The 26,195-nt window shown below is 37.7% G+C and overlaps 1 protein-coding gene across 1 annotated transcript; it reads right to left on the reverse strand.

Moving 5' to 3' along the window:
- Window positions 1–622: 622 nt before the first annotated feature.
- Window positions 623–1,819, reverse strand: LOC107798611 (zinc finger protein ZAT10). Its single transcript, XM_016621633.2, has one exon. The coding sequence runs from the start codon at window positions 1,642–1,644 to the stop codon at window positions 817–819; it is 828 nt and encodes a 275-aa protein (XP_016477119.1). The 5' UTR covers window positions 1,645–1,819; the 3' UTR covers window positions 623–816.
- Window positions 1,820–26,195: the final 24,376 nt, after the last annotated feature.

Genomic DNA, 26,195 nt, shown 5'->3' on the forward strand with positions numbered 1-26,195 from the left:
GTCATGAAAATAAATTGAGATGGAGCAAATATTAGAGGCAAGACCAACTATTTTGCTTGTTTTTTTTTCCACCAACTATTCCCTCCGTTTAAAGTTAGAGGTATTTTCCTTTTTAGTATGTTTAAAAATAAATGATAAATTTTTAAATTTAAAAATAATTCAACTTTAAACTTTTTATTTTATCAATTTTACCCTTAATAAGAAATTTTTATAACCACACAAATGTTACGGCCCCACAAAATTTTTACCCCTTAAATTTTTAAGACACAAGTTTCAAAAGTCTTCTTTTTTTCTTTAAACTCCGTGTCGAATCAAATTATCTCATCTAAATTGAAACGTGAGTATTTTACTAGTAATAATACTGATTAGAACGTGGAATTAGAAATAAACGCACATGGACAACCTTTTATTCACCACCCACAGAGAATTATTCTGGGTCGTGCTATGGCATGCACCACCATTACTATCCAACCGCGCGTCCTTTTAATTTCCACCTTACATACCGAAAGGCCCTAAATTATTATATCGCAAAAATTTGTTTATTAACACTTCAAATGATTGAGTAAAAGAATGATGAATTCATAATAAATAGAGATAAATAAATGTGTGTGTAAATATAAAATTTTTAAAAAAAGAATATATAATTAAGAGTGTGTAAAACCAATGAATGACCTACTCCCTGTACACAATAGCACCCGAAGAATAAAAGGGTAAAACAATCAATAATTCCTTTTCCTAAAAATAAAAATAAAATCACATGAACCAATTTACTAATTTGGCTAAAAACACAATCAATTCAATTCTCCTAAAGAATTTTCAACCCAACGAAAACAATAAACGCGGTTTCTTTGCAGGCATGGGACTTTCCACCTCTTGGTCAATCGGCAACAGTTGACTTTTCCGTCCGCAGTCAATACTCAGACCCAGTTGCAATTCCGGCGAAGCAGGCATGTTCAGGTCAAAGTCACGAAGCGTGTGAGTCGACGCGCCTCCGTCTGAAGTAGTCAAGACGCTTCCACTATGACCGCCGCCGCCGCCGCCGCCTAAGTCGCGGCTGTTACCACCGAGTTTGCCTTCATAGTGGCGGCGCTTGTGCCCACCCAAAGCTTGACCAGTAGGAAAAGCCTTGTGGCAAATAGAACAGACATGTGAACGACCAGTTGGATTAAGAGCAGAGATATTAACGGCGCTAGTGGAAGTTGAAGTTGAAGGATTGTTATCATCAGAGGCGGCGGCGGTGGTAGTAGTAGTAATTTTACGGTGACTTGCTTTATGCCCACCGAGTGCTTGATAAGAAGAAAAAGCCTTGTCACACACGCTACACTTGTAAGATTGCTCTGTTTGCTCTGTTGACACCTCTTTCTTATGAACCGGTGGCAACTCGGCGGTTTTTTTCTCGGATGTTTGTTGTGAAATAGTAGCAGCATCAGTTAAACCGGGTCCGGTTCCGTTTCCGCTGCGAGCGAGCATGATCAGACAGAGGGCTAAATACTCTTCTTCAGTTGGTGGGGTATCAATACGGGGTCGTTTCGATCGTTTTCCTTTAGCCCAAGAATCCAAATTATGAATTTCATCAACATCTACATAACGTGGTGGTAGAGTCGGCGTTGCCGTCGTAGGTGATTTCAAAGCTTCAAGAGCCATAATATTATCTTTAGTTGTCAAATTCAGAATTCTTGCGACAATTGTTGTAGAGAGAAGTAGAATAAAAGAGGGTAATTAACTAAAGGCTAAAGCAAGAGGAAAGTAATGAAAAAGGAGTTTGAGTGAGAGAGTGAAGGACTGAGGAGAAGGTATATATAGGGGTGGTGTGGAGGAGTTGGAAGTTGCGTAAGGAATGGCGGTGAAGGAGTTGTACAGGTTAATGATATGTATTATTATAATATACACGTAGTTAACTAGTTATGTGGATAAAGAATATTATATAATAATATAATAAAGAAAAAAGTATACTTTTTCCTAATTCCTTTAGGTTAAGGAAGAATTAAGGGGGGTTCACGCGTCTGGACATGAGTTGTAATAAGGGAGTATTAGTGAAGTCGGTCAAGAAAGTGCAGTGGTAAGAGCCAAGAGGTTGATATGGTAAAGCAACGACTCAGCTTTTTCATTGACATATTCAGGTCAAAAACGAAATAGTGGAACGTGTAATCAGTAGTTATCACCAAATTCACCATACAACTTGGAGGGAAATTATAAAGCAAAAAAAATATATTTTTGGAGATTTATTACGTCGGCAAATACGTAATCGGATATGCGTGCTTGCCAAGCCTCAAAATACTTTAATAAATTTGGAGATACGGAGCGATTGATAAAGGTAATTTTTTTTTGTAAAAGGCGTGAATGAGCATTAATACATACTGCAGGAGTGGAATATATGGTGTTTAAGTTATACACACATATAAGTTAGTTAATTATTGAAATACTTCTGTTTATGAAAAATTATTTACTATTTTCTTATAAGTTATTCCTGTAAGTATTTTACACTATTAGTATATAGGTTTAGATTATATCAAGAATTGTAGTTTAGATAACCATAAATAATTTAAGGAAATTTACCATTTTGATCACCTAGTTTTATATGGAACTTAATTTTATTTAAACTATCTGGAAAACAAGTGTAGGTAGAGGGCATGGGACTTATTTATGACGTGGTGCCTGCCTTATCTAGGAACTTGCTTTATGGTTAGACATCCATCTAGAAAAGACACCTAAGTTCTAACCCTTTGTAACAAATTTCTCCAAAATTAAACACGTGTTTTATGTATTTATCCTTGACTAATATTACACACAATTCTACAATGTAATAGATCTCCTAGGATTGGTAAGAAATAATTTTTGACATGGAGTATACTTTCTCTTTGTACTCTGGATAGCAGCTATTGTGATGTGGATTCTCGTAGATATTTATATCTACATACTTGTCAATAGCTGAAGCCGTTTTCCCGTCTATTTCCTTTTATTTTATTTTATTTTTTATTTTAACCGGTGGATAAGTCATAAGTGAGAAATAATTTTTAACTTCGAACATAAATTGATTTCAAATTCAAACACGTACCTATAATAAATGAGCGTAGTCAAACGACCAACTCCTTGCTTGTTCATCAATCGGGCATTTCTAATACCTCTGTACACTACTAAAAAATCGAAATTAACGACGAATTAGTCATAAATTATTAAGAAATTCAGTTAGTTATACGAGATATTTAATGAAGTTCGTAATTATTTTCAGCTTTTTTAGTGTATTTCCTTGTATGTGATATTGTTATTATTTAGAGAAAGTTCTATAGATTGGACCTTGATTTTCATAATTGTTTAATTATTACTATAATTGATACTCCATATTTATCCTCCAAAATTAAAACTTGAATAATCAATGTTTAAATAATTTGACCCTCGCAAACAATGCCACATAAGATGGTAAAGAAAGTGTATATTAACCTTTTGCGATTCAAGTACTAAACACTAGCTAGCCAGGTAGGATTGTGTTATACAAAATATATTATGCATGCATCTCATGTAATTTGCAATAAATTGATTTTAATTTTGGGTCAAAACCTGCGACAACTGTAATGTATGAACAAGTACATACGTTGTTCATACTTCATACACAAAACCAATGACAATATATGGAAGAGTGACTATGGAGGCACTCAGTACTAATTTGGTCGAATCTCTGTATAATCAACAAATTTAAAAGGTATATATATTTTTGCTAAACTCAAATCATGATATAGAAAAGTAATTGTACCACTGTAATATATATACGAGTATCAAATACAGACCTTGTTCACACAACAACGCCAAATGTTTCCCTTAAAATAGGTGAAATGAATATTTTTTTCCTCCGTTAAAAGTACTAAGGTGGATTTCTCGCCGTTATAATTTTTCTTCGAAAATGCCCATTAGAAAAACAGTACTTACTCTTCCACTAAAGGTAAAATCCCTAAGTTTCCATGATCTGGTTCGTAGTACGTACCGGTTCCTTCTCTGGGACAACAAACAGTAAGCTTAATATTATATATTTAGTTACATGTCTAATTAAGTTCTGACGCCATTCGTGACGCTTATTTGATGAAAGATGTTTTAAAATGGCTTCTTAATTCTAATCCCTTGCAACAAAATAAAGAGAACAAAGAAAAATACAAGTGAAGTGAAGAGTGGAATATTACTTCAGTGAAGGGCAACAGGACAAAAGCACGGCACGCAACGAGGCTAATGTTGTGGGCGATGGATATTGCAACACGTGGAAATAAGAATATCTCAAGAAAAGGGAAATAACAGAACGACATGTGGCAGTAGGAGAAGGCATTTGGGGGCTGTAGGTTACGTTCCTGAATGTTTGGGACAAGTAAAGATAAGAGTAGATAGAGCCGTCCAAGCACCAACAAAGTTGACAAACTCAACACTTGCTACTCTCACATTAAGTGTAACTACCAAATTAATTTTACCGAGAATACTTGCTCTATACCACTTTTACCACTATAAAGCAATCTAATCATAAAAGTCACAATAAAGTGATCAGAATACATAATATTTTTAAATACGCTTTAAGTGATGGAATAATAGGGAAAACGAGTATCTTGTAGTAGTAGCAGTAGTCAGGGCAGAGTTAGGCGGGCAGAAGGGGTTGAACCCTTCGCATATATATATTTTTTGGAAATAAAAACTTTTGGATATATATATATATATATATATATATATATATATATATATATATATATATATATATATATTAATTAAACAAAAAATTAACTTTAGCTTTTTAGTGTATTTATTTATTTTTATTTTTAGAATCCCCTTAATAAAAATCTTGCTTTCGTCACAAATAGTAGTATTTATTTGCTTAATGCAAATGCGGGGTATTCCCCACCCTAAAGTCGTCACACTTTTTTTCTAAAATTTTTATGTTTTGTGTTGTGATCCTGCCTCTTCGATCGGGTGAGTTCGAGTCACCAAGATACAGTTTCTTTGCTTGATTATACATATTCTAGAATATTAAGTTCACGAGCAATGCAATTAGGATTTGGATTGATTATGCTAAAGATGAGCTATATTAAAGCAAATAAGGATAAAATCACTTTCTATAATTTATTTGAAAAAAAAACGATTTATAATCAATTAACTATCAGCGAAGAACCAAATCCAATTATTTTTTAATTATATTTTTAATTGAAGAAGTTTGACCCCCTCTAATATTCTTAAATCTCTTTTGGCCGCTGAATACTACAGTATTATATATTTGAACAATGTCTACTACATTAGTGTGTTTTTATAGGGTAAAATATGTTATATTAAATGATCACATAAGGAACTGACACGCGGAGCCGAAGGTAGAGGATAACTAAAATCGAAGGCAACTATTTCGTTTGTTACCGGAAAGAATGGTACTCATAAAGATGAAATAAATGTCTGCCACTCGGTAGCATTTAAAGAAGAATATTCTACAATATTTAGTACACTGTCCGTTATAAATAATTTGACATTCATGTCCGTTGTTACACATTCTTCGATGACCCTCATAATTGACATTAAAGAAGGGCTCGATCCTAGTACCTTGTTCCCTAGGTGCAACTATAAATAGTGAACTCCATTATCATTGTAAAGGAGAGGAATTTTCTAGCAAACTTACGCTATAATCTATTCAAAGCTTAATACAATTTTATCTTCTTGCTTTTTGATTTCACCGTTGTTGTGCGCGGAAGCCTTGGTCCCGGAACTATTGTTTCTGCTATTTTATCTCCATCTCAAGGCTAAGTATTACATATTTATTTAATTCTTCTATTATTTCATGATCAAATTAATTCACTAGTTTAGAAACTACGTATAAATCAATTGTACTATTTTACGGGTAAACAGTTTAGCGAACGTGAATTGGTGGATTTCTTGTCAAGGAACATAATTTGCAAGTCCTTATCAGAAGAACGACGAACGTGAAGTGGTGGATTTCTTGTGAGAGAACATAATTTGCTGGAATACTAAAAGAGATAGTCTGCGATAACGGGCCACAATTTATAGGCGCATATATCACGAAGTTCCTTGAAGACTTGAAAATTAAAAGGATCACATCTTCGCCCTATCATCCAAGCGCAAATGGTCAAGCGGAATCAACGAACAAAGTGATTATACAAAATCTCAAAAAGAGATTGGAAGCATCCAAAGGTAAATGGCTTGAGGAACTGCCTTGAGTATTATAGGCGTACCGAACAACGGCCAAATTGAGCACATTAGAGATTCATGAAGAGGCAAATAACGAAGTAATTTTAGTCAGTTTGGAGCTACTCAATGAGCGCAGGGACTTGATGCATATAAGGATGGCAGCTCAAAAATAGAGAATAGAAAGATATTATAATCAAAGAGTCAATCTCCGTTATTTCAAAGTGGGAGACTTGGTTCTAAGGAAAGTAAGTCAAAACACTTGGGAACTCAACGCAGGGAAGCCAGGTCCAACATGGGAAGGCCCCTACCGGGTTTTAGTTGTCACTTGGAAAGGTTAATACGAGTTGGAGAACCAAGATGGAAAAAAGTTGCCAAGCAACTAGAAAGTGGCACACCTCAAGAGATATTATTGCTGATGAATATCGCCTGTACTGAAAATATGTGCTGCACTCTTTTTTTCTTCGTCTAGTTTTTGTACCAATTGGTTTTTTCTGGCAAGGTTTATAACAAGGCAACAACGGAAAGCATACTACAAAAAAAGTTTCAACAACAACAATAAGACCTTCTAATAGCAAAGCACACAAGTGAAGAACCACTTCGGAGCTGTTATATAATCTTTGGCTCGATAGCAAAGTTCCCATTGGGAAGTTAAGTTTGCTATCAAGCAAAAATTACCCGACCGTTCAAAAGTGCAAACCACTAAGGTATTGTTAGATAGTCTTTGGATCGATAGCATAAATTCCAAAGGGGAAGTAAAGCTTGTTACTAAACTGAAGATTATCTAGCAATTTATTAGTGGGGTCCTCGAAGGTGCAAAACTTCCAGTATTCAAATGCGCATTCTTCGTATTCGAACGCTGGGGGGGTAATGATATGAGGATATGACAACAATGACTGTCACATTGACCGGGAACATAATTGTATCATCGGGATCGGGGACTGCACGGACAGCCCTGTAGAAATAAGTTGTACAAGTTAGCCACAAGAAATGGCAATTTCGTTTTGGTATAACGAATGCTTATGTACTTTTTGAAAATGGAAGGAATGAAGTAAAGTCATTTTATTTCTATCTTGTTTCTTGTCTGAACGATGAATTGATTTTATCATTTGAAAGTTAAACAAGTACTTCAAATGCTAGTGTCGTAATGAACATGAGACGTCCTTTTCAAGAGCACCATAAACATAAGAGGGCCCTCTCTTATAAAAATCCTCATTGTCACACCCCCTTTTATCCCACAAAAGATATGTATATGGATTGTTGTGGGTTAAAGAGTTTTTTCAATTAGAGTGACAAATTTGAGTAGGGATTATTTTATTTACAGAGCCGTCACTTGAAATTAATGTTTTGGGTGTTCCAAGTTATTTTTTATTTGAATCCCTATTCAAAGGAAGATTTGACTCTTTTATTATTGGTCTGCAAAAATAAAGTCTGGGTAAGGAATTCTGTTGACCGTGGAGAAGGTGTAAGGCATTCCCCAAGTCCCGTGGTTCTAGCACGATCGCTATATTGACTACAACTTGGCTTGAATTAATTTTGGATAAGTTGTGATTTATTGGTTTTCATGTTTTATCTATCCGCTTTTAATTATTAAAATATAAAATTATCTTTGAAACGAATCACGTGTGTGAATCCGTTTTGTTTATTATGCCAAAATCTTGTCACGCGTACATGTACACAATTAATAGAATTTTATTATTAAGATTGTTTTGGCCATAGTTAACACATACTTCGGTTTTATTTTTGGAAATCTCAATTATGCCACGCGAACGTATACATAATCGCGATAAACTAATTAAAGGCGTGCCTAAAGCACTTTATCAATGTTCATTATTCTTCCTATATATTTGAGATTATTGTAAGGTCATGAATTATGGAATTACTTGTAGAAGTAGTGTATGATTTTAGATATTTGAATAAATAAACCGTCATATACCAATATCCTACAATCCAACAATTGAAGCCCAAACTTATTAGGGTCTTAATCTTCCCAACTTTAAAGCAAGTTTGAATACCATATTTTCAGAAACATAATTAAGTATATAGTATTTAAGGACTAATTTATATTATTATTTATAAAGTTTAAAGGCAAATAAATAAAATCACATGAAATAAGATTAAAATAATTGAGGAAAGAATAAACCTTTAATGCAAAATTTCCAATTAAATGAGTTTCCAAGAACAGGTACAGTAACTCAGACGAACGTCGAACAAGCATAAGCGAAGAAGAACATCAAAGCTAGTAAACGGAGCTCCAACGGAATCCTCGACTTCGACTATTGACTTCACTTTTTGGCGTGTAAAAAGGGATGTTATGAAGTATTTTTGTTGGGTTTTGGTTCATGAATAGCTAGATTTTTCGAAAAGAAGAGACGAAGAAAGAATGACACGAGCAGAAATTCCCTTAGCATAGAAGAAGAAAACAAAATTCTCTCAATTCCCTCCTCTCTTTTTTTCTTCTCTTTCTCTCCCTCTTTCTCCTCACATTTCTCTTCTATTTATATAAAAAAAAATTCGGAATTTTTTCAGATTTTCTTTTTAACTTTATTATTTTATTGATTTTTAATTAAAAAGAATTCTCACTTCCCATTAATCTTCTTTTTAAAAAAAAAATAATTCCCCACTTTCCTTTACTTTTATTTTTTAATTTCCTACTTTTTTTACTTTACTTTTTTTGTTATTTTTCAATTATTTTACTTTTTTTTTTTAATTTCCACTTATTTTACTTTTCTTATTTTAATTTCCACTTTCTTTTACTTTTTTTTAAAAAGAAATTTCAGCTACCTTTACTTTTATTTTTTTAATTCCAACTTCTTTTACTTTTTATTTTTTAAATTTTCATATTCTTTTACTTTTATTTATTTTAATTTTCCATTTTCTTTTACTTTTTAAAAAAAATAATTTTTACCTACTTTTACTTTTAATTTTTTATTTTATACTTTTAATTTTTCTATTATTTTATTCCCATCCGAAAATAAAAAACATATTTAATTTTTTCAGTTTTAAAAAAAAAATAAATATAAATAATATAAATAATACTAATGGTAATAATTGGACCTTTTAAATTATTTTTAATTCTTACCCTATATTAAAAAAATGTAACAATGCTAGAAAAAATATATATTAAATTTTTAAAAATATTTACATAGTAGAATGTGGTAAAACTTCAAATATAGTCAAAAATTAGGTGCTCACAACTGCCCCTCTTTGCTTGAAAACATGAAGAGTTTTCAGAAAAAAGAGTAGGTGAGCCATGTGACTAATTTTTAACCAAACCGTTATTCAAAAGGATAATAAATAAAAGATAGGGTGTAACTGAGTCCTGATTTTGGACAGCCTACATATCCCGGGTTATAGGAAAATCAGATCACGTGTAGTTCAAGGAGAATGGTGGAATGATGAGTTGAGGAGTCGAGTGAAGTTCCGTCGAGGCTCCGGTCCGTGATCCTGCTATTATAAAAAAAAAACTAAACAAGCCTATCAGCTATGAGTTACAAGATTCCTATCTATGAGTCTTTTCAAACTTGATCTTGAGTCTTGACTGGTTCTTCATGCAGACTCTGATCTAAACCTTGATGCTCGCTAGCTGTAGGTGCTAGTTCATTGTTCTATATCTTCTTCTAATCAAAACAGGACTCCAGTGCTCGTGGCTTTAGTCATGTCTTGAGCATTCCACATCTTTTCAATTGCTTTTCCATTTTGGATTCATTTATTTTTTTCTTTCTTTTATTCTGAATTGAGACTTCTTCTTTTGGTCATCTCGAACCCCGTGCCTCGATGTAAAACCTACTCAGACACCAAAACAAATAAACGAATAAAATTTTTCTGCCCCAGTTTGCACTAGAAAAATTTTATGAGTTATTGTAATAAAATTCTAAATTACTTCTTTATTGAAAGCAATAAAAGGTCGGGAATGGTATATCCCGAAAAACAAAAAGAGACTAGGGAATGGAGACCCTATGTCTAAAATGAAAGAAACTAGGAAGTGAAGACCCTATATTAAAAAAGCGACTAGGGATTGGTGTACCTTGCTACTTGTAAGGAAATGTAACCAGGGTTTGGTACCCTGTATTACGGAAAATGAATGTAATCATGGGATGGCGTCCTGTATTACTGAAAGAAAATGTAACCAGGGGATGACACCCTGTATTACGGAAAAGAAATGTAACCAGGGGTTGGTGCCCTGTATTACTGAAATAAAAATGAATCCCCTGGGCGAAAAGGTTCTACCTGGGTTAAATTGCGAAAAGCGAGCCTGGGCGAAGAGTACATCTACCCAGAATATGAGATGGATCTCCCTAGGCGAAAAGTTTCTACCTGGGTTAAACTACATAAAACAACCTGAGTGAAGAGTACTTCTACCCGGAACTATGATCTAGATCCCCCTAGGCGAAAAGGCTCTACCTGGGTTAAGCTACGTAAAACAACCTGAGCGAAGAGTACTTCTACCCGAAACTATGAGCTGGATCCCCCTAGGAGAAAAAGTTCTACCTGGGTTAAGCTACGAAAAACAAGCCTGGGCGAAGAGTACTTCTACCCGGAACTATGAGCTGGATCCTCCTAGGTGAAAAGGTTCTACCTGGGTTAAGCTACGTAAACATCTTGAGCGAAGAGTACTTCTACCCGGAAAACTATAAGCTGGATCCCCCTAGGCGAAATGTTCTACCTGGGTTAAGCTACATAAAACAAGCATGGGCGAAGAGTACTTCTACCTGAAATTATGAGCTAGATCCCCTTAGGTGAAAAGGTTCTACCTGGGTTAAGCTAAGAAAAACAAGTCTGGGCGAAGAGTACTTCTACCCAGAAACTATGAGCTGGATCCCCATAGGCAAAAAAGTTCTACCTGGGTTAAGCTACATAAAACAACCCTGGGCGAAGAGTACTTCTACCCGAAACTATGAGCTGGATCCCCTAGGCAAAAGGGTTCTACTTGGGTTAAGCTAAGAAAAATAAGCTTGGGCGAAGAGTACTTCTACCCGAAAACTATGAGCTGGATCCCCTAGGTGAAAAGGTTCTACCTGAGTTAAGCTACGAAAAACAACCTGAGCGAGGAGTATTTCTACCCGGAACTATAAGCTGGATCCCCCTTGGAGAAAATGTTCTACCTGGGTTAAGCTACGTAAAACAACCCTGGGCGAAGAGTACTTCTACCCGAAACTATGAGTTGGATCCCCTAGGCGAAAGGGTTCTACCTGGGTTAAGCTATGCAAAATAACCTGAGTGAAGAGTACTTCTACTCGGAACTATGAGCTGGATCCCCCTAGGCGAAAAGGTTCTACCTGGGTTAAGCTACGAAAATGAGAGGTATAAGCAGTAATGATGCATACTAAAAATAAAGAAAAGTGGAGATTTTGAGGAAACTTACCTTTGGTGACATTCGTCCTTTAGGAATTTCCATTCTGCACTCCTTTATTCCTGCTCCAAATAAAGAAAAATTGTGAGTTTTAAAAGTGGTGGTCGGTTTGTGGCCTTGATGTCTTTGGCAGCTTGGCTTTGTGCCCATCTTCTTTTGATGATGATTTCAACCTGCCACTAGATGTTTCGTGAATACCACTTGCATTTCTTGCCCTGGAGAGCCTTTGACTTTTCAAACTTTTATATGACGGTTGGTCGCGTGGGACTTAACCCTTATAACTTTATTTTGCCTTTGTGGCATTTCACTTTCGACTTCTTTCCTCAAAAACTTTCAATTTCAGAGTATTGGGGAACATTTGGCTTTTCAAACTTTGCCAAAACAGTTAGCCACTTGGTACTTAACCTATTCAACTTCATTTTGCCTTGTAGGCACTTTCAATTTGATTTCCTCCTTTCGAGATTTTTTGATTTCAAAGCATCAACCACCACGGCTAATCGGGGTTGACTTGATGCCCCTGCCAAGGCTGAGTGCCTCTTGAATATTAGCTTGTATCAAATGAAAGCCATGTAAATCAGTCTTGCTACCCCTTCTTTGCCTTAGTTTTGGAACAGAGTTAGACCGAAAGGGATTCAAAGAGAAACAAACAATGGAATGGACAATGAATTTAGATAAGAGGTATCCCTTTTGGGGGAAGGAAAGAAGGACTTATCTGGAGTACATGCAGACTTCAATGAACATGACATGCCTTTTGGACTGGATGCCTGATCTGTGTAAACCGTCCGACTCTTAGAAATTTATCACAACTTTTGCCTCGAAACCGAGAAACCTTGCCCAGGACTGTCAATACCAATGGCTGTGAAGATCCTCTTTTCGATCAGTAGTGCCCTTTGTGGGTTTTCACCAACTAATCTCTCTCATTTCTCCTCTCACCATCGCCTTATAGTGCCCTTTGTGGGTTTTCACTAACAAGACTCTCTCATTTTGGTTTCTTTACTCACTATTGCCTTACGGTACCCATGAGGGTTTTCACCAATAAGACTCTCTCATTTTATTTCTCTCATTTTGGTTGCGCTAGATCCATGTGACTGTATCCTACAATTCTTGAACATTCTCGTTGATTGATTGGAAGGATTTGAAAAGGATTTGGGTAAAAAGGATTTGGATTGAGTTACAACTTTGGAACCTTTCAGGTGAAACCATCGCCGAACCATTGTAACATCTGCCCTAGTTTCAACTTTTGGGGAAATGTGGATTTTTGTTTTGGTGTGACTGAACCCCAGAGAGAGGCTGCCTACGTATTCTTTCGGTATCAAGTCAAACATAGTTCAATGTAACATGAACTGTTTTTTTGTCTTTATGTCTGTTTTGTTTTCTTTCTCTTTCCTTTTCCTTTTTTTTTTCTTGTTTTTTTTTTCTTTTCAACAACTCCTTCAGGCTCCAAAGAGGGTAATCAAAGAAAGGTAACCGGCTCAAAGGGTTGGCAAGAAGGGTTAATGGTGTTTGGGTAGCGAGAATGAAAGCCTTTGTCATCTCAATCAAAGAGCATTAAAGGTGCGTGAAGGGTCAAACATAGTACCTTTTTGACTGCATCAATTTGGAGCCAATTTCCTTGAGCTTCTTCATGATGCGGGAGGATACATCTCAGAACGAGTTGCCACACTTCAAATTTCCTGGGCCGCACTTTCTTGTTGTAGGCACTAGCCATTCTTTGTTGGTACAACTGCTCGTGACAAACTGTGGCCAATCGCTTTTCATCAATCAGTGTCACTTGTTCCAATCGATTCTTGACCCAATCTTTATCCTCAATCTCGGCTTCAACAATGATTCGAAGAGAGGGAATTTCAACTATTTCATTCGGACTTGGCCTAGGCCTACTGTTCCAATTCTTTGTTTATTTTCTCACAAGCCTTATCTTCAACACATTCTGCTTCTTGATTCATTATTTCTAGGTCTGACAACATTTTAGGATCTAGGCATGAAGTCCGCAAGCTTGTCATGTCATTAAAATCTGCATTAACAGAACTGAAAAGAGAATAAGAAAGGTGACAAGATTAAGAAAAGAGACATTTAATGAAATATTAATTTCATTTGATTTGATATTTTTGTTTTTTTTTTTAAAAAAAAATTAAAGATAGAAGGGTTTACATTGGAAAGTAAGACAATAAAGTAAAATATGCGGATTACACCCTGAGATAATACGAACACAGAAAGGATAGCAAGACTGGCTACCGAGACTCCCGTCTGAAGGGGGACTTTCAGGCTTGGCGACCATTTTTTGGCTTTTCTTCTGTCTCGGCAATGGATGCAATGACCTTTAGTGCCGGATCAAATTCATCATCTTCACAGATCATTCCGACTACTGGCTCATTGGTGTGAGTAGGCAGAGGATTGTTCATCATATTAGGGGCCTCTTCATCCCTAAGTATTATTGCCTTGACCTCGATGAGGTCTTCCACTGCTCTCTTAAGAGTCCAACAGTCTTCCGTATCATGTCCCACTGCTCCAGAGTGGTATTCACATCTAGCATTAGCCCGGTACGAGGGGGACTCAGAGTTTGGCTGGTTCGGGGCTACTGGCTGTGGTAGACCTATTTTGACTAGCTTTTGGAACAAGCTCGAGTTTCATTCACCAACATGGGTGAACTAATTCCTTCTCTTTTTGTTGTTTTTCACTCTTTGTTTTTCTGTGTTATTTTTTTTTGTCACTCTTTTCTTTCTTTTTCACTCAAATTTTTTTTTTTTCGGTTTATTTTTTTACTCAATTTGTTTATGGCTATGATCGAATCCGATGGGGATTGCCTACATATTATGACGCCGCATGAATCAGATCATTACGTAGTTCAGGGAGATCGGGAATAGACTGACCCATTTTTCTTTTTTTTCTTTTTTTATATAAAGACTTTTAAATATATTTTTTTTGAGTTTTTTTTTCTTTTTATGGAATTTTATTTTTTTATTTTTTATTTTTTAAAAAGAAGGAATTATAAAGAAGAAAGAAAATATTTTGGATTTTGATTTGAAATTGTTTTGTTTTTTTGAATGAAAGACTTCAGAAAAGAAGGAAAATATTTTTGGCTTTTCTAAGGAAAGGATTCTAAAGAGGGAATCAAGAAAAGGGAAAATATTTTTTATTTGATTTTTTAAAATTGGGGCCGGAACCGATGAGGTTTGCCTACGTATCTCACATCCGATGAGAATCAGACCCGCGTAGGTCAGTCGGTTTTGACACAACAGGGAAAACATTATTTTTTTGACTCATTTTGAAATGACTTTTTTTTTTCTCTTTTTTTTTCTTCAAAATTTAGGCAAAGTTTCTAGATTTTTCAAATACCGGGATTTTTGAAAACCAGATGAGTTTTCTCTCTCCTATTTTCTTCCTTCTGGTTTTCTCTCAATTCTTATTTTTATGTTTTAGAAGCTGGTCAACATGCACAAACTGAATCAAACATAATATACATGTAGCACATAAGATGCATCAGGATGGTCTTATAATTATCGGTTACACCTGTCCTAGACGGACCCAACCCCTGTGTTGAGTCCCCAAAGTCAAATGCACATGATGCAAACAAACGTTCCTACTAGGGATCCGGCATGAGGCTATGTTATTCTAGGTTTAAAATTTCGAGGGAGTATTTTAGACTTGGCTTACCCAAGCGGGCAGCTCGAGCCGAGGTGGGGGCAACGTACCGGGAGCACGAAAGTCTACCCGGCCTAGTTACTGATCCAATCTCGTTCTATTTGGTATGACCTCTAACAGAAAAGTGGGCCACGCGCACGTGTGCACCATAAATTCAGAAGACTCAGAAGGGAGGCGTAAGAAGACAGTTTATATAGTTCAAATAATATCAAAGCAGTAAATGAGCGGCAATTAGCACATTAGGCCCACAAACACAGTAATATCAACAATCAAGAAAGCCAAGTATAGATCACATTACAAGCTCGAATTCTGAACCCTGAACCAGAAGTTTTGGGTTCTTTTCCCCAGCAGAATCTCTAGAGCTGTCACACACCATTTTATCCCACAAAAGATATGTGTATGGATTGTTGTGGGTTAAAGAGTTTTTTCAATTAAAGTGATAAATTTGAGTAGGGATTATTTTATTTACAGAGCTGCCACTTGAAATTAATTATTTGGGTGTTCCAAGTCACCTTTTATTTGAATCCCTATTCAAAGGAATATTTGACTCTTTTATTATTGGTCTGCAAAAATAAAATCTGGGTAAGGAATTTTGTTGACCGGGGAGAAGGTGTAAGGCATTCCCCAAGTCCCGTGGTTCCAGCACGGTCACTTTATTGACTACAACTTGGCTTGAATTAATTTTGGATAAACTGAAATTTACTGGTTTTCATGTATTATCTATCCGCTTTTAATTATTAAAATATAAAATTATCCTTGAAACGAATCACGTGTGTAAATTCGTTTTGTTTATTATGCCAAAATCTTGTCACGCGTACGTGTACACAATTAGTAGAATTTTATTATTAAGATTGTTTTTGCCATAAGTAACACATACTTCGGTTTTATTTTTGGAAATCACAATTATTCCACGCGAACGTATACATAATCGCGATAAACTAATTAAAGGCGTGCCCAATGGTTGTGAAGATCCTCTTTTCGATCAGTAGTACCCTTTGAACTTTTAAATTTGACCTTTTAAATTATTTTTAATTCTTTCCCTATATTAAAATAAATGTAACAAAGCTAGAAAAAATATATATTAAATTTCTAAAAATATTTACATAGTAGAAGGTGGTAAAATTTCAAATATAGTCAAAAATTAGGTGATGTAACGACCCGGCTGGTCGTTTTGAGAGTAATAGCCCCGATCCCCTATTAAGTGCTTTCCCCAAATCTTTTTCTGCTATTGTGACTTGCCGGGATGATTAGTTTTGAGTTTCGGAGTGTTTTGGGATACTTAGTCCCTAAATGAGAGCTTAAGACTTAGGATTTGGATAGTAGTCGGAACTGTGTGAAGACAGATCCGAATTGGAATTCCATCAACTCCGTTAGCTCCGTTGAGTGATTTTGGGGTTAGGAGCGCGTCCGAAATATGTTTTGGGGGTCTGTAGTAGATTTAGGCTTGAATTGGCGGAAGCTAGTTTTTCGGCGATTTTGGCCGATAATGAAAATTTTGATATCGAGCTCGGAATGGAATTCCGAAAGTGGCTGTAGGTTCGTAATGTCATTTGTGACCTGTGTGTAAAATTTGAGGTCATTCGGACTAGATTTGATGTGGCTCGGCGCCGTTTGTAGAATTTGGAAAAACTTTAAATTCTTAGGTTTGAATCCGTGATTAATTCATGATTTTGGTGTTGTTCGACGTGGTTTAAAGGTTCGACTAGGTTCATAAAGTGTTTTAGGATTGGTTGGTATGTTTGGTTGAGGTCCCCGGGGCCTCGGGTGTGTTTCGGATGCATAACGGGTGAAAACTTGGACTTAGAGGAATTTCTGAACTTTGCTGGTTCTGGTGTTTTCGCACCTGCGGAAAAGAGACCGCAGGTGCGCGAGCCACACATGCGGATATGGAAGCGCAGATGCGATAAATCAAGAGTTGGCCTGGGGTCGCAGGTACGAGGAAGTTTTTGCATCTGCGATGCCCACAAATGCGCAAGGATGTTCGCACATGCGCAAGATGCGCAGAAGAAGAAGGGCCTCCGCAGGCGCGAGTGCGCAGATGCGGCCCTTTCGTCGCAGGTGCGAAGGCAGAGGGGGCAAGTGAGTTGAGCAGATGCGCAAGTTTTCCGCACAAGCGCACCCGTGGGTGCGAGCCCAGGTTCCACAGGTGCAGAAATACCTGGGTAGTGATTAAAACCGAAGGGCTTCGCAATTTTTATCATTTTTTGGCTTTGCAAACTCGGGTTGGGGCAATTTTTGAGAGCATTTTCGAGGCATTTCTTGAGGTAAGTTCCTTGTGCTTATTTTTGGTCAATAATCTTGCCTTGCCATGTATTTTCCCACCTAGTTAATGTGTATTTAAGGTGAAAATTGAAAGTTGGAGGCTAGGGATTTGAAAGTTTGAATTTTGTATTGGAGGACCATTTGGTGTCGGATTATAGTTTATTTGATATGGTTAGACTCATGAGTGAATTAGCTTTTTAGTTTTGCAAATTTTGTCGGATTTTGAGACATGGGTCCGGGGGCCGGGTTTGAGCCAATTTCGGGTTTTGGCCTAATTTTGTAGTTTTTCTTGTGGGATTCATTCCATTAGCGCATATTGATGGTATTGTACTATTTTGAATAGATTTGTGCCATTTGGAGTCGGATACTCATGGCAAGAACGTGATATCAAGTTGATTTGAGCGGTTCGAGGTAAGTGGCTTGCCTAACCTTGTGTTGGGGACTTTTCCCTTAGGATATCTTGATATTATTTGGTGTGTGGGCGCCGTGTACGTGAGGTGACGAGTACGTACACGGGCTATTATTACAAAAATCATGTTTAACCTTTTTAAATCATAAATTGCTTCTCTTATTAATTGTACTAATATGTTTAATTATGTAGTTTAGACTAGAAAAGCATGCTTACGTGTCTTAACTGCCTAATTGACATTCTGTGCGTCATGTTCAGTTAAGTCCTTATTTGCCTTATCTGTGTCCAGTGTAAATTGTATAACTCGATGTCATACCTGTCATTTCATCTTGCGTTGCATATTTAAATTGGGACTACGGACGTATTCCGGGAGATCCCCATGTACTGCATATTTACTTTGGGACTACAGACATATTTCGGGAGACCCCCTGTACTGCATATTTACTTTGGGACTACGGACGTATTCCAGGAGATCCCCCTGTACTGCATGTTTACTTTAGGACTACAGACGTATTTCGGGAGATCCCCCTGTACTGCATATTTACTTTGGGACTGCAGACGTATTCCGGGAGATCCCCCAGCACTGCATATTTACTTTGGGACTACGGACGTATTCCGAGAGATCCCCCTGTACTGCATATTCATTTGAAACTACGGGACGGTATCCCGAGAGATTTCCCACTGTGTTTACCTTGTTTTGAGCCGAGGGCTCCCTTAACTGTTAAATTTTCGAGAAATTCTTTAACTGTGTTACCATAAATTCTACTTATATCTTTTACTGTTTAATTTATTATATTTACTCCGGTAGGGCCTTGACCTGACCTCGTCACTACTCGACCGAGGTTAGGCTTGGCTCTTACTGGGTACCATTGTGGTGTACTCATGCCTTTCCCTGCACATGTTTTTCGTGTGCAGATCCAAGTACGAACTATCAACCTTGGAGTTAGTGTGTGCTGCTGATTCTAGGAGACTTCAAGGTATTTCTGCTTGCGTACGCAGATCTTCGGAGTCCCCTTCTACTCCCTCGTCTAGAGACTTTCCTTATTATCTTCAGACATTTGTATAGAGCTACATAGATTATAGAAGCTTGTGACTTAGTGATATTCCGGGTCTTGGGAAATTATTTTGTATATGCCGAGTGGTACTACTCTTGGCTATTTATAATATGTTGTTTATCCTTAAAATGTTGTGTTTCCTTTATATTTTTCGCAATAGTAGGCTTACCTAGTCGTAAAGACTAGGTGCCATCACGACACCTTATGGAGGGTTAATTTGGGGTCGTGATAGGTGCTCACACTCATGATAAAGGGTTGATTTCGGAAAAACTTGTGCCCGTAATCCAAAATGCTTTCAGCAGAAAATACATCCAAAGCCTTGTATGATAAGACGCAAATAGTAAAACTTGCGCAAAATACTTAAGCAAGAAAGAACGCAAAGATTAAAACTTGTATAAATATTCAAAAAATAGAACGCAGAAAGACTCATGCAATACTTGAGAAAAAGATGTTTTTATTCAAAATAAATGTGCCAAAATGGCACTGGTACAAAAGTTGGGAAAAGAAATGAAAAGCTAAGTTGTTACATCTCCGGAACCAGGAGGAAGAAAAGCATTCGCGCCCCCAGGAGAAATGGGTAGATCCGCCGTCGGCTCGATGTCTTGACCCTCATCATTTTGTCTTTCAACATCTTTGTCCTTCGGTTCTCGAGGATTCAGAACCGGAACCAGAAGAACCGGAAGCATCAAGCCCGGCCGGGAGACCTCTTTTAGCAGCTGACTCCAGCTTTCAGGCTTTAGCGATTTCGGTATCAAAGTCAATGACACTTGCTTTAGCCTCTTCCAAGGTTTTTCTCCTCAAGCTATACATAACATATATGTTTTCAATAACTAGGGAAGCCGCTCGGCGCTTGAGTTCTTCTTTAAGTTGGTTAACCTCGGCAGAAAGGTTTTCCCGAGCGGATCTAACGGACTTGAGGCTAACGTCGAGTTCGTGGATAGTAGAGCTGAAATGTCTATTATGCTCAATGGTCTTCTTATACTTCTCCTCCAATTGGGCATATTTCGCCCCGGCAGTAATGAGCTCTTCAGTTTTGGAGTTCAAGACTGCCTCCAAATTGGTCAATCTTTCAGCGTAGGCAGCCTCACGATCGGATGCAGCAAGAATGACATTATGGACTTCAGCCCATTTGGCTCTAGCCTCTTCAAATTGAACCCTCAACGGGGTTATCTCTTAACTAAGGGTCTCTACATCTTGCTCGCTTTACTGCAAACGAGCCTCCAGCACAACAGCCTTAGCAGCTTTGGCTTTGCGTTCTGAAAGGCGAGCAGCAGTTTGGTTCCGCTTGGCCAAAAGTTGATCCCGCCCAGAGGTAATTTCTTAGTTTTCCCAAATCAACCTCTGGAGGCCCTCGGAAGCAAGAAAATTGGCCTGCGAAACAAGAAAGGCAAACTTAAGATATTACTAAATCAAAGACAAAAGGAATGACAAAGAAAATCAAAAGTGTACCGTTGCGGCGTTGTACATAGCATTATTCAACAAGAACTCTCCAGAGAGAGCATATATCTTTTCCCTATCTTTTTCTGAAGCTAAAGGCTTCAGATAATTAGCAAGTTCCACCGACCGGGACAGCAAATTGCATCCGGTAGAGACCGAGAGAGTAACACTCCTTCTTCTTTGCTGATCTTCTGAGGGGGAGCATAATTTTGTCCCAAATTCCCATAAACTAGGGACTGGGGGAGAGAAACATCCTCCTCTCGGGCAGATGTAGCCGGTGGAGATGATGCAGCAGTTGCTGGTAGAAGAGTTGGTAAAGTAGGAGATGAAACTGATGGTGTAGAAAGGTGAGAAACAGCTGCTGGTTGTCGGTTGCTCGTCAACCAAAGACAGTGGGGACCCGGTACTCAGCTCCATAATACCGGGGGCATCGACTGGGATCCAGAAACGGGAGTTGGCATTTTCCACCATCTCAAACTCCCCCCATAGCATCGAGGCATCGTCCTCGGTTGGTGTAACTAACTCAGCAGATTGAGCAGTCTGTTGAGTTGAGGAAGGTCGTCGTCTTATGTGTAGAGAAGCCCCATCCTCACTAGCTTCTCCATCATCGTCAATCATTACGGTATCTATGGCCGACCCGGGCAGAGGGCTCTTTACCACGACTTCTAGAGATGACTCGAGGGCAGCATTTTTCGTTCTCTTATTCTTTCCCCCGGTTGCGGAGGAACGCCTTCTTTTTGGTTGCTTGTTCTCCGATCGGGGACTCCGAGAAGAAGCACTTACACCAAAAGCAGGCCCGGAGATGCATGTCTGTGAAACATCCTTCTATAGCAACCTCGTCGCATCAGCAAGATCAGCAAAAACATCCTCCTCGGGGATGACAACTGAGCCCTGGGGTAGACCTATATTCAATAGGAGAGACGAATGAGACAAATTCCTTATGAGAAAAGGTAAAGACAAGACGGGTTCAACTTACCTTAATTTTTGGCCTTCCACCTGTATTTCAGGGACATGTCTTTCCACATGTGGGTTTCGGGCATAGTTACGTACAAAATTTTCTGAACCCATTGGTCCAACCCCTCAACCCTAAAGGGAACCCACCGAGTCGCTGAGACATGTAAAGAAATAAAAGTCAATAATGACGAGGAATGGTCTTTAACAGAAGAAGAAGAAAACGATATACTTACGAGTGCGGTTCCACAATTTCGGGAAAGACAATGTTGACGTCGGAATGACGTCACTGGTGGAGACTGAAACGAATTGTTACATCCACCTATAGTCATTATCATTATCCAAGTTGGATAGCAGTGTATGGTGGCCATGCTTGCTGAAGTTAATCATTCCCCCACAGAAGATTTTGGGGGAGTAGAGGATCATCACGTGAGCTAGGGATAGCTCGTCTCCCGTTTCTTGGCACAGGCACCGAAGACAAGCAATCGTCCTCCACGTAAAAGGAATCATCTTTTCCAAACATACCTGGTAGCGGAGGTAGAACTCTATAATGACGGACTCAATCTCTCCACTCAGAGAAAACGTCCCCAAAGTGAAGGGATACATATAGAAGTACGTAAAACCCTTCTTGGGTAAGGTTACCCGCTCCGCTAGATCAGGAGCGATAATGTCTAATCTTGGCAATGACAATCTTCCTTCACAGCAGGGATATTGGAAGGATAGATGGAAGAAGGAAATCTGCCAACGGCCCATGTACGAAGGTTAGTAGAAGGAAATTTCTCTTTGAATTCTTTATTTGTGATGAACCATCTGGGGATGATGGTGCTCACTAGAGGAGGATCAGCTTCATCAGCTTTGATTTTGTTCTTTGAGGGACTAAGGTTCTTAGAAGAAGCCATTCTATGTTAGAGAAGAAGGAAAAACTTTTCTCATATGAAGAGAATTAAAGAAAGGTTGAGAAGCACGGTTCTCGAAGCCGATGATGTCCCATCCAAGCCAGAGTTATCCTAATTGGTGGCGAATACCACGGATGAACGGCCACCGAACTGGGGATTGCCGACATCTGCATGAAGAGGTGGCGACACTACTGAAAATGGCCATCTTTGGGAATTCTTAAGTGACTGAGCCACAAACAATTACGGTCGTAACTGTGATAACAAAGAGCCATGTCACTTTATGGTACGTCCACTTTTGAATTTGATGATGACGTAGCCCGAGAGATAAATTCCTGAGGTTTGTTCGATCAAACCAGACATACGTGCCATGAGCTTATATTGTGACAAATATTGTGATGACCCGAAAGGTCATCTTTAAATTTAATATTTATTTATGTGTTCTGAGACCTCGAATAGCACCTTTCAGCATTCATCGACTTGTGTGCGTAGTCCGTAAATTTTTCCGATAAGTTTTTATGTAAAAAAAAATTGATTTAAATGTGAAATTGAGTTTCAAAACTCATTTGAGTTGACTTCGGTCAATATTTTGAGTAAACAGATCCGGATCAGTGTTTTGACTGTCCCGGTAGGCCCATATCATGATTTGGGACTTGGGCATATGCCCGGAATTGAATTCGAAAGTCCCTAACTTGAATTATTGCCATTTGACAGAAACTAGAAATTTAATGGTTTAAAATATTTCTAAATTTGGCCATAATTGGGTTTTTGATGATACCAGGTCCCGATTTGGATTCCGAGAGTTTGATGAGCTTCGTAACAATATTTGTGACTTGTTTATTAAAGTTGAAGTTATTCCGAGGTGTGTAGGCACGTTTTCCGTTAGTTTTTGGAAAAAAATATTTGATTTTATAAAGCTTGAATTTCTAAAGTTTGACCCGAGATTTGACTTTTGAACAAACGACCCCGGAATAGAATTTTGATGATTTCAATAGATTCATATGGTGATTTCGGACTTAGACGCATGTCCGGATTTGGATTTGGATGTCCGTAGGACAATTCGGTGCATTTTGGCGAAAGTTGAAAAATAGAAGATTTTTGAAAAGTTTCACTAGGAGTTGACTTTATTGATATCAGGGTCAGAATTTTATTCTGAAAATTGGAATAGCTCTGTTATGCCATTTATGACTTGTACGATAAATTTGAATTCATTCCGGATTCATTTAATACGTTTCGGTACAAGTTTTGTAAATTGAAAAGTTTGAAACTCATAAGTCCGAATCGAGGTGTGAAATATAATTTCGACGTTGTTTGACGTAATTCGAAACCCCGAGTAAGTCCGTATTTTATTTCGGGTCTTGTTGAAATATTCAGACGATGTACCGAGGGGCTCGGGTGAGTTTCGGAGTGATTTCGGACCATTTTTAGGCCATTTTTTTACTGCTAGTTTTTGGCTACAGCAGTGTGCGAATTGCTGATGCATATAGCTAACTTTAAAAGCTTATATCTCATAATCTATAAGGAATATGGAGATTTGCAAAACACAAAAGTTGTAGTCCTTTGATTTTAGTTTCCAGAAAGGTAAACCATATATCATTTGGACATTTGTACAGAAAGTTACGATCGATTTACTGAAGGCTGGTAGCAGTTTTTATTTGCCTCAAAATATGAGACAAAGTTGCATTTCACACATGCGATTTGCTTAGGCAGAATGCTTAAAATCGAAAGTTTGTCATTTTTACTCATTTTTAAGTTTTGAGTCTCGGATTTGGGTGATTTCAAAGGGGGTTTTCACGAAATCAACTTGGGTAAGTGTTTTCTATCCGCAAGTGATTGTAAAACTTTTAAAAAACGAAAATTTAGGATTTGAAAGATAATCCGATGTCCGAATTCGATAATTTTTGTATGGTTGGACTCGTCTCGGAATGGATGTTCGGATTTCGTGAGTCTTTTCGAGATTCGGGACGTGGGTCCCACTGTTAATTTTTGAGATAAATTTCGGATTTTAATCCGAAAAATCTGTAATTTCATATGGAATTAATTCCTACGATTCGTGTTGAGTCTATTGAATTGTTTATGACTAGATTTGAAGCTTTCAGACACTAATTCGCCAGGCAAAGGTTTATTGGAATCTTGAATTTGGTTGCGAAGCGAAGTAAGTGTCCTGGTTAACCTTGACTTGAGGGAATAGAACCCTTGAATTATTTGTTAAGTGAATTTCATGTGTAATGACGTATAGGCGAGGTGACGAGTGCCTATACATCGTCAAATTGATTGTTTGCATATTTATCTAATAATCATAAATTATTTTAAAGTATGAATTAATTATTATATTAATTACTTCTCTTATATTCCTTGTCCAATATTATGTCTTGAATTCATGCTATAATTGCTACATGTTTGTTTGAATTATGTGTCTTAATTGCTACTTAACATTTAGCACATTAAATATTAAATTGCCTATTTTCTCTCTGATTTTTTTACAATTAATTACTACTTGTCATTACTTATTTTTCAAATAAATTATAATCATTGTATGCCTTGTTACCTAATAATTTCTTATTTAACGTGATATTTATTGAAATATTTTTACATTTAAGAATTATTAAATTATATTGTTGGAGCGGGTTGCACGCCGCAACGAAATTTAATTGAAAGATTATATTGTTGGATCGGGTTGCACGCCGCAACGGATTTTATGTTAAGTTTATATTGTTGGAGCGGGTTGTACGCCGCAACGGAAATTAATTGAGGGATAATGACTGCTGAATTGACTTCAATTATTGATATGATTTAACGGTCTTACTTATTTTTCTGTTGTTATTATTATTATTGCGTACAGGTTAACGTAAGCGACTTGCCTTAGCCTCGTCACTAATTCGTCGAGGTTAGGCTCGGCACTTACAGAGTACATGGGATCGGTTGTACCCATACTACACTCTGCACTTCTTGTGCAGATTTTGAAGTTTGTCCCAGCAGCGTACTGTAGAATTGCTCGGATTCAGCTATCAGAGGAGACTTGAGGTATAGTTGCACGGCGTTCGCAGCTCTGAAGTCCCCTTCTACTTTATCTTAGCTGTGTGCTTTCTTTCAGACAGTTTTATTTTTATTCAGACTCTTGTTTGTATTATTCTAGAAGCTCGTGCACTTGTGACTCTACTTCTGGGATGGTATTTAGACATCATATTATTTTTGGTTTGCATATTTAAATTCATATATTATTCCGGTTGTTGGTTTCTTTATTATTTAATTAAAATAAATTGTTAAAAATGGTTTAAATTATTCTAACGTTGGCTTGCCTAGCAAGTAAAATGTTAGGCGTCATCACGGTTCCGAAGGTGAGAATTTCGGGTCGTGACAGTAACAGTAACCCACAATAAGAGGCTCCGGGAAGTCGATGAACATGACATCACTTTCACGGAGGAAGACGCAGACGGATTGTTGCTACCGCACAACGAGGCATTGGTAATTTCTTTAAATATAATAGATTTTAAAATCAAACGTGTTCTGGTGGATCCAGGGAGTTCGGCCAATATCATACAATGAAGGGTATTGGAGCAACCCAAACTTACCGGAAGCATCATTCCGGCCACAAAACTCCTTGTCGGGTTCAACCTTGCAAGCGTGACAACCCGAGGAGAGATCCTGCTACCCACAATTGCCGAAAGGGTGATGAAGACGATCTTTTTCGAGGTTGTGGACGGTGATATGGGTTATAATATTATTCTGGGAAGATCGTGGTTGCACGTGATGAAGACTCTACCATCAACGTATCATCAGTTGCTGAAATTCCCAAACTCCCGAGGGGATTAAACAGATAAAAGGCGACCACCGGCGGCAAGGGAGATGAATGCGATTTCGGTCTTCAGTAGCCTTTCAAAGGAGGTCAGTAAAATTTCCGCCAAAAGGAATATTTCTACCAACTTTCCGGTAACACAAAGTTATGTCTCCGAAAAGCAGGGGGACTATCTGTATAGGGTAAAATATGTTATATTAAATGATCGCATAAGGAGTGACACGCGGAGTCGAAGGCAGAGGATAGC

Source organism: Nicotiana tabacum, chromosome 19 (genome assembly GCF_000715075.1).
Source record: "Nicotiana tabacum cultivar K326 chromosome 19, ASM71507v2, whole genome shotgun sequence".
NCBI lineage: Eukaryota > Viridiplantae > Streptophyta > Magnoliopsida > Solanales > Solanaceae > Nicotiana > Nicotiana tabacum.

What these genes read in the sequence shown, in the direction of transcription:
- LOC107798611 (XM_016621633.2), bottom strand. Translation starts at nt 1,644, where the DNA reads ATGGCTCTTGAAGCTTTGAAATCACCTACGACGGCAACGCCGACTCTA.